This window comes from Myxine glutinosa, chromosome 2, assembly GCF_964187855.1.
Source record: "Myxine glutinosa chromosome 2, kmMyxGlut1.1, whole genome shotgun sequence".
Lineage (NCBI taxonomy): Eukaryota > Metazoa > Chordata > Myxini > Myxiniformes > Myxinidae > Myxine > Myxine glutinosa.
The window spans coordinates 229,382,861-229,396,131 of NC_136262.1; the positions used below are offsets into that span (position 1 = coordinate 229,382,861).

Consider the following 13,271-nt stretch of genomic DNA (forward strand, 5'->3'; position numbering starts at 1 on the left):
TCTTGACTGTTGCGTTTCCCTGTCTCTTACCAACCGCACTTCCACCAGCGGCCCATATCTGTTGAAGACAGAGGTCAGAACTTCTTCCTCTGTTTTGAAGTTCAGTCCCCCTACAAATAACTTGGTACTTTTGTCGCCATCCCGAGCTGGTGTGGTGTTATTTTCCCTGCTGGGCTCTTTGCCAACCCTCAGGTTACCATAAACTTGACCCCCGGCCAAATCATTCCCGATAACCACAGATACACCCTCTACAGGAAGCGTGGCTTGTAACCCGACGGTGACCGGTCCTGACACCAAATCGGACTCCAAATGGATGACATGAAGTGGAGCACTAACACCGCCCCCGATCCCCTGTAAACGAACACTATCCCCCGTTGCCGTCTCCTCGGAGCATGGCAAAATGCCTTCAAGCATTAAAGATTGATGTGCTCCTGTGTCCCTCAATATCCTAACCGGTCTCCGGTTAGTCGAGGCTCCATCCAGTGACACAAACCCCTCTGAAATAAATGGTTGGTAACCCTTTTGATGGCGATTTCTCACAATGGCCATTGCATTTGGAGTCGTAATAGTCGGACTCCACTCTGGGTCTTCCCTTTTCATGCGGTAACAACTGGACATCAAGTGTCCAGGTTTCTTGCAAAAAGCGCAAGTAGGCCCGGAGGAAAAACTCGTGGTCTGCCTTGGGCCCCCCGAAATATAAGTTTGTCTTGGGCCCGCATCCCTCTGATTTCGACCAGGTGGGGTATCCGCGTTGTCCCCATAATCCTCTCGAGGTCGCCGCCATGTATTGTCGTTCTCCGCACCTGCTGTTCCCCACCTCCCTTGCGGAGATCTAGGCGAGGAGTTAGGTTCGTGGACCCCTATTCGGTGGGTTAAGGCATAATCATCTGCCATGGGGGCTGCGTCCCACAACTTTGGTACTTTCTTTTCCTGCAGGTACACTTTGATGTCCTCGTGGACACACTGCTGAAATTCCTCCACCAGGATCAAGTCACGCAATGTTTCGAAGTCTTTCCCGACTCCTTTTGACTCCCACCACCGATCAAACATGTTTTCTTTCACTCTGGCAAACTCCACATGGGTCTCACTCTCCCTCTTCCTGGCATTCCTGAATTTTTGCCTGTAAGCTTCCGGAACCAACTCATAGGCTTTGAGGATGTGCTTCTTCAGTACCTCATAATCTGCACATTGGTCCATTGGTAGCGCCGAATAAATCTCTTGAGCTTTTCCCACCAGCACACTTTGCACGAGTATGGTCCAGGCCTCCTCCGGCCAGTTTAATTGTCGAGCCACTTTCTCAAAGTGTGGAAAAAATCTCGCAACTTCCTTTTCACTGAACGGTGGAACCAGCCTCACATGTCTGCCCACATCCCAGGTTTTCTGGTAAGGTGTCGACCCCGTCAGCAAGGGTGGTGCCTCTCCCCGTTCTCTCATTAACTCCAGCTCCTTGAATTTAATTTCCTGCCGAAGCTCCATGTCACGTTCCTTTAATTCCCTTTCTGCTTTTCTCTCCTCTGCTTCGAGTTCCCTTGCAGCTCTCCTCTGCTTGTTTCTCTTCTCTCCTCTCTTCTAACCTTTCCTGGAGTTCTCGTTCCACTCTCCTTTCCTCTGCTTGTTTCTCTTCTCTCCTCTCTTCTGCTTTCCTTTCTTCTTCTGCTCTTTCCTTTTCTGCTTTCCTTTCTTCTTCTGCTCTTTCCTTTTCTGCTTTCCTTTCTTCTTCTGCTCTTTCCTTTTCTGCTTTCCTTTCTTCTTCTGCTCTTTCCTTTTCTGCTTTCCTTTCTTATTCTTTAATCCGTTCCTGGCTCCGTAATTGCAACTCCAGTTTCCGGAGCTCAACATCTTCTGGTTCTTCGGGTAGCCACTCCCAGGCTAACTCGTCCCATGTTCCTAATCCCACCATAGATTGTATCACCGTGGCCTGCAACTCTGCCTTCCTCAAATTAGTTCGGACCTCCAAGTTAAAATGTTTGGCCAATTTCAAGAGGTCCGACTTTAGTAACGCTCGGAACTGTGCCTCACTCGGTGTTACCGCAAAGTTCTGTGCCACAAACGCCATGGTGACTATCGTTAACACCTGTTAACCTTCACCCAAGACTTTACCCCAATTTCCCCAAAAATTTTCCAATTACTACTTAATTAATAAATTTTAATTAATAAAAATATTATTTTATTATTTTATACAATTTTAGATCCCGGACGTAGACCCAATTGCGAATCCGCAAATCGTAATTTGGACCAGCCCCCAATTCTGTTACGTGGTCCCCTCGGTGACTACCTGGTCTCGGTGACCCCCGGACCGTGAGAGGAACTTCGCCAGAAAGTTGTATCACATATGCGCTTTCGCCACGCAATCCATATGAATTCCACCCAAGAGAAAACTGAGTTTCAATGATATATTTCAAGGGTAATGATACCATACAAGTTCAATGCTACAATCAAGGATATTTTCCCCGAGCAATCCACCATCAACAATTCACAATCCACAATCAATCCCCAAGATGATTAAGATGGCCATCTTATATATGTGTATCCCCTTTTGTACTCACGACCCCCTTTTGGTCTCTGTCCCTCACAATGTCTCTGGGCCCCTCCTGACCAAGATGATGGTCGGCTTCGCCGCACTCGGGCGGTTGAACGAACCCCGGGTGGACGTGTTTCCACTGGGCAGGTATCGTACCGGGGACCACGGCTGCAGCCCCCTCGTGGCCATGCGAAGCGGGTACTGTAAAGCAAGCAAAAGCCACACGCCGCTTGCAACGCGTTGTTAGGCCCCAACGTGCGACCCGTACGCGTCTTTGTAGACGGTGTCGCGAACGGTGCCAGACGCTGGGTCGGTGCACGGCCACACGGCAGTTTGACGTCCACCGGGCAGGTATCCGTCCCGGTAACTCCTCTCGCCAGACGGGCTCGGGAACGCCGCTTTTCCACACGGCTCAATATCAATCCCACCTCTCGTCGGAGCGGGGCGAGGAAGAAGAATCCTCGTCGCTTTTCTTCCTCGTGTCTTTTTCCTTCCGTTTCCGGTCTCTTTTTCCAGAAGGGCTCCTGACCCTCCAACCACAACAACCCTTAATCTACTATACATTGATAAGCCAAGACCTGAATAGTACTTCACATACATTCCCATAAATATGTAACAATGGCTGCTGTTGATCTTTGCCTGCCTGAGATAGTCACCCATCTTTCTCTACTCCAGTCTCATGAGCCCTTTGTTCTTGCTAAAAATACTCTTTTGATGTGCTTCCTGTCTCTGCTCGGCATACAAATATTGTGATCTTTGCGTTTGTGTGTTTGTCTGTTTGTCAGCAGAAGTACTCGACAATATGAGCAGGTGTAATTGCCAAGGCACAGAGCTTCATATTGTACAAACAGAAATGATTATCACATTACTCGTACATCGGCTTATGGCCGTGGTGTGAGGAAATATAGTCCTGCATTAAATTTCATTTTAATTTTTTCATTGTGAGCTCAAAGTTGAACTCAACCGATACATTCCAAAGATAAAGCGCTGTGCCAAATATGTCGATTCGTACTATTCTCATTCTTTAGTTATTCTGCTGACAAACAGACAAACACACAGATGGGATGATGGCAATACTCACACACCCGGAATACGGCCCAGATGTGTGCACTAAAGCAGTGCCTATAAAATTGTTCTCACTGTCACGTGCCCTCAGTCTCTTTTCTAAACCATTATTTTGGTCTCCAATAAATATAATTTCAAAACACACATGGTCACAAGTGTGCCTCCCTGACCAGGTCCTCAGTCAAGGTCTTCAGAATCATCCCGTTTCAGCCCTTCAACCTCGATACGGTCAGCTAATGTGGGCCAGCAGGGGCACATATGCCTCCACATGCAGCAGCTACACCCGGATGCGTACATACCCACACCCCTAGCCAGTGAAAACACAGACTGAATGAATGAATGATCGTTTTAAGGCCATTTTCCCCGCTAGAGCAGGGGTTAGCCTTGCGGGCCCCATGAAAATCATGGTTCCCTGTTTGAGGCAATGTTTTTATGGCCGGATGCCCTTCCTGGCGCCAACCCTTAGTCGCCTCTTACGATGCGCAGAGATACGGTGTACCTATTCTAAACCGGGGTACACACCGGGATCATTCATCCCAGCAAGCTGGTACTCAATTTGCCGACCTCGGAAGGATGACAGGTTGAGTCAACCCCCCTGGTGTTAATTTAGCGATCGACCGGGATTCGAACCCAGGATCCCAAGCCGGCACCCTAACCGCGAAGCCAACACCAGGCTTGTGAGAACACAGACTACAACAACAAAACCGCCTCCACTCCCAGAATCCACAGCCACTCATCCAATCATCCACTCACACACCAAAAATAACAAAAAAAAACAACCACCTACCCTTACAACATGCACCACTCAAACAAAAACAAATTCATGCAAAACCACACCTACCCTTGCAACACACACACACACAAACTCCTGCAACACACACACAAATACACACTCCTGCAACACACACACACCCAACTCCTGCAACACACACACACACTCTCACACACACACACACACACACACACACACACACACACACACACACACACACACACACACACACTCACACACACACACACACACACACACACACACACACACACACATCTCCATTTCTCTTCCGAGCTCAGTCATTACCCATTTAGGCTGAAATGAACCACCACCCACAACCTCAACAAACACCATTCGACGTGCCTCCATAAACTTCCTCCATATCAACAGTGAGCCTTTTAAGGCAACCTGGGCCACTTTGTCACACATCCTCCTTCTTTCTGTCCAACACACTCCAAGCCGAGCAAGAAATGCAGAAAGGGAATTGCCAATATACCCTCCACACCCCACCTCAAATGGCTCACAAGAAACTCGCTAACCCTTCTCCCGGCACTCTGCCTCCAGCTCACTGTATTTTCCTCTCTTCCTCTCTTGCACCTCCTCCATGTTCTCTTCCGAAGGTACAGACAATTATCCTAAGATGACCTGTCTTGTTGCACCTGACCATATGACAATGTCAGGCCGCAACCTTGTCACACAGACCTCCTCTGGGAATACCAATTGTGGCTTTAGGTCTGCCACCACCTGCCAATCACAAGCATCTGACAGCCCTCTTGCTTTCCACCTCCTCCTCTTTCCAACTCATATCAATATACGGCCCAGATGTGTGCATTAAAGCAGTGCCTATAATTGTTCTCACTGTCACGTGCCCTCAGTCTCTTTTCTAAACCATGAATTTAGTCCCCAATATATATATATATATTTGTCACCGTATTCAGGATATTACACACGTACATGCAATAAACAAGTTGTGAAAAATATTTTAAGGTTACTTATTGACTGCCATATATATATATATATGTGTGTATATATATATATATATATATATATATATATATGTATGTATGTATGTATATATGTATATATATATATATATATATATATATATATATATATATATATATATATATATATATATATATATATATATATATATATATACAGACTTGGCATTTACTATGGAATTTTTTTTTGTGGGGGTGAACTTACTTTTCAAGATGTCTTAGAACCAAAAGTTCATTGGAATTATGTTGAAATTATTCTAGATTTTGTTAATGTGACCTTTAAAAGAAACGAAAACCACATTTGACATTTCGAAACAAATAAATTGATCCTTGAAAGTGATGTAAACTGATATCGAACTCAATTCATGGACAGTACTGTGTTAAACTTCTGTACGTTTTCCAGAAGTATCTCTTTATTTTGCACATTAGCCAAAAACTGTTTTAACAAAAACAAAAGTTAAATTATGACTGGGATTACGGACAGTAAAATTACAGTTCAGTACTTCGTGTAACCCCCACGAGCATTCAGGAGAGCACGTACACGTTAAGGCATGCTGTTCACGAGATTTGCCAAGGTTTGGACAGGAATCGCTTGCCATGCAGTGACAATAGCCTGCTGCAATTCACGCACAGTGGTCGGCTGCTAGTCCAAGTGGTCGATTTGACGCATTAATTCTGCCCACAAGTTCTCTATCGGATTCATATCCGGGGACATGGCAGGCCACTCCATATGCTCTACACCACGGTCAGCAATAAAGTGTTGGATCATGCGAGCACGATGAGGCCGTGCATTGTCATCTTGGAAGATAAAGTTTCCTCGAAAGGCTGCACGAGCAAATGGAAGCAATGTTTCTTCCAGAATGGCCCTGTACTTGAACTGGTTCAGGTTTCCATTCAGAACAACCAGGTCAGTTTTGCCCTCTGCATGAAAAGCAGCCCAAACGGTCACCCAACCACCTCCAGCTTGGACTACTGGCACTATACAACCTTTGTTGTAGGCTTCATGCACTTGTCTGCGCACTCGGACGCGGCCATCTTGATGATAGACCAGAAATCTAGACTCGTCACTGAAGATCACGTGATTCCAGTGTCCTGGCTGCCATTGACGGTGCTCTCTGGCCCACTGCAATCGGCGCTGGCGGTGTTGTCTGGTCAGGCGTGGCTTTCTCAGGGGACGCCTGGCACGATAGCCTGCTTGAAGCAGTCGTTGGTTGACTGGCCTTCTGGATACAGGCACATTTGTCAGTTGCTGCCACTCAGCCCGAAGCAGATTAGCTGACTTGGTACGGCCATTGCGGATTAACCGGTGCAGCTGGCGATCATCCCTCCTTGTGGTTCTGCGGGGACGTCCTGGCCTCGGTATTGGAGTAGGGACACCCCTCTGAGCATTTCGTTTCAGGATCTTTGACACCTGACCTTGAGTGATGCCATACTGCCGAGCAATAGCACGTTCTTTCATGCCGTAATTTCGTACAGCCACCACTCCATGACAAACAGCATTGTCGAGTTGACGGACCATCTCCAGAGGAAGCGGCAATAACTTTTGGAGACGTGCAGCAGTTCTTTTCCACAAATACAGAACGCAACAACCCTTGTATACCCGACTGTGAAGCCAATCGTCAAATGCACCTGTCCGTACATTTTGCCACGCCATCTGTGATATAATCCTGTTGACTTCTTGCTGCGACAGACAATCAGTGACATGGTTCTTTTAACAAATAAATCACCAAAGTGTAAAAGAAACTCACCAGATTCATATACTGAGTTAAGAAAGTAAACCTAAGTCAAAAAAAAAAAATTCCATATTAAATGCCAAGTCTGTATGTACATATATACATATACATACATATATACAATTTTTATAAACAGGAATCAAATTCCTGCGAGGGGCTAAGTGTGAAAAAATTCTGGCTCAATGCAGGGCTCGAACCACGGACCTCCGATGATAATGCGTCAACAGCCCACTGCGCTATTGAGTCAGCCGCAATCTCCTCAGAACTTTTCCACACTTAACACGGCGAGCTTTTATAATGGCCGATGTCTTACGTGCCTGCTAGGCAGACCCCGAATGTTAGCGTAAGTATATATACAGTCACGTGAAAAAGTAAGTACACCCCATGTAAAGTTTTGACTTTTTCAACATATTTCAACATACAGCTATTTGATCTTCATTTCAACAATATTGATAGGTAAAGGTGATATAATATAACAAATATCATGAAACATTTACATTTTGTAGTCCATTGTATAATTTAAATAAACATAAATGCAAATTTCGCATGTGGAAAAAGTAAGTACAGGATGGCAGGATGTCTCAAATGGCCTCTTCCTGTGTCAATGTTACTTGTGTATAATGACCAAAACAATCATACCATCATGTCCTTTTCAATTTCCTCATAAACAGCTGAAAGTTTTTCTTCACGCTCATCCAGAGCTGTGCTTGCATCATGATGAAGTCTGGACCACTCCTCAAAACCAGCCTCGTCCAGGTCTTTATAGGCAAGGCAGAGCGTGCGAAGACCCTCACCAGCAAACATCTGCCAGAAAAAAAATTCAGATAAAAACTTGTTTTTTTTTCAGAAATTCAGAAAAAACAAAACTCACTCTCACTCACTCACGCTCTCTCTCTCTCTCTCTATATATATATATATATATATATATATATATATATATATATATATATTATATATACATATATACATCCCTAATTTTCACTTGGGGCATTTATTGTTCTTTATTGATGTTGAAAATGTAATGTGTATGTATGTATGCATGTATGTATGTATGTATGTATATATATATATACAAATATATATATATATACACATATATATATATATACATATATATATATATATATATATATATATATATATATATATATATATATATATATATATACATACATACATACATACATGCATACATACATACATACACATTACATTTTCAACATCAATAAAGAACAATAAATGCCCCAAGTGAAAATTAGGGACCTTCCCACCGTCAACCCAAGGTGAGAAACATATTTCAGATGAATAAAGTTTTAAAACACTTATCTCATGTAAAACTTTAAACAAACAAGAATTCATGCTTTTTCGTCCAAATTAGGTTGACTTTTTGTCATGTGGACATTACAAAAAGGACTGCGTGCGTACATTCCAGCTTGAAAACACAATTATGGTTGACCGTACATTCAGATGTTCAGTCGTTTTTAACGTCAGTTCCCGACAGTCTTCATGAAGCAGGTCAAAAATGATGGTGTCGGCGCCCTTGCAGTAAAGCTTTATCTTTCCTTCTGGATTTCTTACTGATAGTTGGGAACATTTGAAAAAGTAAAATCAATGCGGTGTAAAAGTCATGTTGCAAATTACATTTCAAAATAAGAGCATTTTTAAAAAATCAGAATTGATGGCTTAATGTTTACAGAATCTACTCTGAGTCGAAGCGGTCAGCAGTTCAAATCCTGGCCGAGTCATAACAAAGACTTAATAAAACAAGACCGAAACAGCGGCGTAGTTTGAGGTACCCGGCCACGGCGTAGCCTGGCTTGTGAAATATTATAAACCACAAACACATATTATTCGCTTTTTAAAACAGTCGCTAATGCTGTTTATCACATTAAACAAAGACATTTGGAGGAATCCTGACATCTGTGAGGTAAGTTTTACTTACAGAACTGAGGGAAGATCTACTCTAATCTATATACCCCACAAGGGTTGGGTTAATAACATGTTATCAAAACACCGAGACAAATTCCTTACTTCCGCGGTTGTTAGTACCGTACACTGCTTATCATTGATTGACAAACCATGCAGCGCTTCATTCCATTAACTTTGTATTCACGACATTGGGATTAAAGTGTTATGGTCATATTTACTATATTATTATTATTACTATTATGAAAACGATACTACAGAAATGATACACTACTGTATTTAGAAACATGGGCTTAATTTGTCCGAAACGGTCCAAAGGTGAAGCATGAAGCCTAAGGCCTAGGCCTATACATACCCTTTTGTTGAAAGAGCCGTAATGCCGATGCTTTCGACATTTGATGGGCATTTTAACAATCGGTTTGTTTGTGTTTCACACTGAATGAAAGATGCTAATGGTAGAGCATGGCAATTGTGATATATGACAGATTCGACGATATGTTCGGCCTGAACAAAATTAGAATCAAAATGGCGGAGCCCTCACAATCACAAAATGGCGGAGAGTCAGCCGCCGTACCGCCGTAATGACATCAGATGTAATCACATCACCCTGTCATGTGACCAGATCCTCAGCTCTGATTGGTATACGTTTGAGGGGACATACACACAGACGGATAAACACTCTTCTAGATGGCTTTGCCCTATGGGCTATGCCGTAAAAAATAGTACATGCTGTTTTCTTGCTTGATGCTCAGCACTTAAAAAGGATAGAGCACATTATGTAGGCTTGAAGGGCCTAATGGCATTCTACTGTGTTGAAGTTCCTTGAAAGGTCACGCATGTGATTAATAAATGAAAGAGCATCAAGTACTGAAATTAACAAATGGTCTATATGTTTGGTGTTACCTCATGGATTGAAATAATATTCTCTTGTACTTTTCTTTTGTTTATGATGTAAATAAAAACGACATTACAGTATATATATATATCAGCCTGAATTTAAAATGGATTACATTGAGATTTTTGTCACTGATCGACACATAATATCGAATGTCAAAGTGGAATTTTTGTACACACCTCCTTTCCTATTCCATCTCCAGGTGCTGCATGACATCGCCTGTAAAGATTTTTGATTTGGTTGTTGGTTTGGCTTTAAAGAGTATTTTTATCTTGCCAAAACGAAGTTTTTGCAAGATGTATTAGTCAGCTTGTATGTTTGTTTTTATCTTGCCAAAACGAAGTTTTTGCAAGATGTATTAGTCAGCTTGTATGTTTGTTTTTTTGTTTGTTTTTTTGTTTGTTTTTTTGTTTTTTTGTTTGTGGTTAATCATTTTTTTTCCACGTTTAGATCACTCTGTAGACCACAGTTATTATTGGAAACTCCTGTAACTTCGCATATCAGAGTCCTATAGAGATACCCTTCAGCACACAAAATTTTGAAGGTCAAGGTCAAAGGTCAAGGTCACTTTGTGGTCAATCATGGAGGTCGACGAAACCCTTATTTTTTGAGTAACTTTGATCGGATCGTCTCCAAACTTCATGGGAATCTAGTATATGGTCCGGCGCTCAGCTGATTAGTTTTTGGTGGCGATCGGCCTTGACCTTCATGGTTAGCGCTGGAGGTCGAAAATTATTGACCCCAAGGTCAAATGTTGAAATCCTTATTTTTTGAGTAACTTTGATCGGATCGTCTCCAAACTTCATGGGAATCTAGTATATGGTCCGGCGCTCAGCTGATTAGTTTTTGGTGGCGATCGGCCTTGACCTTCATGGTTAGCGCTGGAGGTCGAAAATTATTGACCCCAAGGTCAAATTTTGAAATCGTAGGTACCATATCGAGTAATACCTCATATGAATGCCCTTGATGAGTGCTTCCCAGATCTGTAAACAGTTTGACGCTATGACGTCATTTGATGACGTCATGACGAAAAAACGGAATTTTCATGAAACAATTATTTCCTCAGTTCTCATCAAAATCTTTCAATATCTCGTGGGCAGACATTCCTCAAAGAGTCGCTTCTAGTGGATAGCAGTTCTGTTCACCTCAGTGTGACCTGAAGCAAGTCACTCATGTTCACATTTTGGCAAGATACGGTTCACCCTGTGGGTGACATATGTTTTTATTTTGTTTGTTTTTTTGTTTTTTTGTTTTTTTGTTTTTTTGTTTGTGGTTAATCATTTTTTTTCACGTTTAGATCACTCTGTAGACCACAGTTATTATTGGAAACTCCTGTAACTTCGCATATCAGAGTCCTATAGAGATACCCTTCAGCACACAAAATTTTGAAGGTCAAGGTCAAAGGTCAAGGTCACTTTTTGGTCAATCATGGAGGTCGACGAAACCCTTATTTTTTGAGTAACTTTGATCGGATCGTCTCCAAACTTCATGGGAATCTAGTATATGGTCCGGCGCTCAGCTGATTAGTTTTTGGTGGCGATCGGCCTTGACCTTCATGGTTAGCGCTGGAGGTCGAAAATTATTGACCCCAAGGTCAAATGTTGAAACCCTTATTTTTTGAGTAACTTTGATCGGATCGTCTCCAAACTTCATGGGAATCTAGTATATGGTCCGGCGCTCAGCTGATTAGTTTTTGGTGGCGATCGGCCTTGACCTTCATGGTTAGCGCTGGAGGTCGAAAATTATTGACCCCAAGGTCAAATGTTGAAATCGTAGGTACCATATCTTCGCATATGTTCGCATGTAACTTCGCATATCAGAGTCCTATAGAGATACCCTTCAGCACACAAAATTTTGAAGGTCAAGGTCAAAGGTCAAGGTCACTTTGTGGTCAATCATGGAGGTCGACGAAACCCTTATTTTTTGAGTAACTTTCATCGGATCGTCTCCAAACTTCATGGGAATCTAGTATATGGTCCGGCGCTCAGCTGATTAGTTTTTGGTGGCGATCGGCCTTGACCTTCATGGTTAGCGCTGGAGGTCGAAAATTATTGACCCCAAGGTCAAATTACGAAACCCTTATTTTTTGAGTAACTTTGATCTTATGATCTCCAAACTTGGTGGGTATATAGGGTGTGGTATGGCGCTCAGTTGATTAGTTTTTGGTGTCGATCGGCCTTGACCTTCAAGGTCATTTTGAAGGTCATTCAATTTTGACCAAAAGGTAAAATTTTCAAGTTTCAGTTACCATATCGAGTAATACCTCATATGAATGCCCTTGATGAGTGCTTCCCAGATCTGTAAACAGTTTGACGCTATGACGTCATTTGATGACGTCATGACGAAAAAACGGAATTTTCATGAAAAAATTATTTCCTCAGTTCTCATCAAAATCTTTCAATATTTCATGTGCGTTGGTCATGAAGACATACTATTCACCATACGAAATTATTAAGGTCAAGGTCAAAGGTCAAGGTCACTTTGCGGTCAATCATGGAGGTCAACGAAACCCTGGCAAGATACGGTTCACCCTGTGGGTGATGTTTTATTTTTTTGTTTTTTTGTTTTTTTGTTTGTGGTTAATCATTTTTTTTTCACGTTTAGATCACTCTGTAGACCACAGTTATTATTGGAAACTCCTGTAACTTCGCATATCAGAGTCCTATAGAGATACCCTTCAGCACACAAAATTTTGAAGGTCAAGGTCAAAGGTCAAGGTCACTTTGCGGTCAATCATGGAGGTCAACGAAACCCTTATTTTTTGAGTAACTTTGATCGGATCGTCTCCAAACTTCATGGGAATCTAGTATATGGTCCGGCGCTCAGCTGATTAGTTTTTGGTGGCGATCGGCCTTGACCTTCATGGTTAGCGCTGGAGGTCGAAAATTATTGACCCCAAGGTCAAATTACGAAACCCTTATTTTTTGAGTAACTTTGATCTTATGATCTCCAAACTTGGTGGGTATATAGGGTGTGGTATGGCGCTCAGTTGATTAGTTTTTGGTGTCGATCGGCCTTGACCTTCAAGGTCATTTTGAAGGTCATTCAATTTTGACCAAAAGGTAAAATTTTCAAGTTTCAGTTACCATATCGAGTAGTACCTCAAATTGAAGCCCTTGTTGAGTGCTTTCCAAACATATAACTAGTTTGACAATGTGACGTCATTTGACGGCGTTATGACGAAAAAACTGCACTTTTCATGTATATTGTATTGCTTTAGTTCGCATTGTTTAGGTCACTCTGTAGAGCACAGTTCCCTTTGGAAACTCTTGTAAGTTCGCATATCAGAGTCTTTTAGAGATACCCTTTAGCACACAAAATTATGAAGGTCAAGGTCAAAGGTCAAGGTCACTTT

General features: G+C 42.5%; 1 protein-coding gene across 6 annotated transcripts in view; it reads right to left on the bottom strand.

The window, feature by feature from the left end:
• LOC137422152 (phospholipid-transporting ATPase ID) overlaps window positions 1-13,271 on the bottom strand; it is a 160,859-nt gene that overhangs the window by 26,750 nt on the left and 120,838 nt on the right. For all 6 annotated transcript variants that reach the window (XM_078772335.1, XM_078772337.1, XM_078772340.1 and 3 more), the window contains exons 17-18: window positions 8,557-8,672; window positions 7,735-7,899 (exon numbers count right to left, since the gene is read on the bottom strand). In XM_078772335.1, the coding sequence (XP_078628461.1) occupies window positions 7,735-7,899; window positions 8,557-8,672 (281 nt within the window). The remainder of the gene's footprint in view (window positions 1-7,734; window positions 7,900-8,556; window positions 8,673-13,271) is intronic.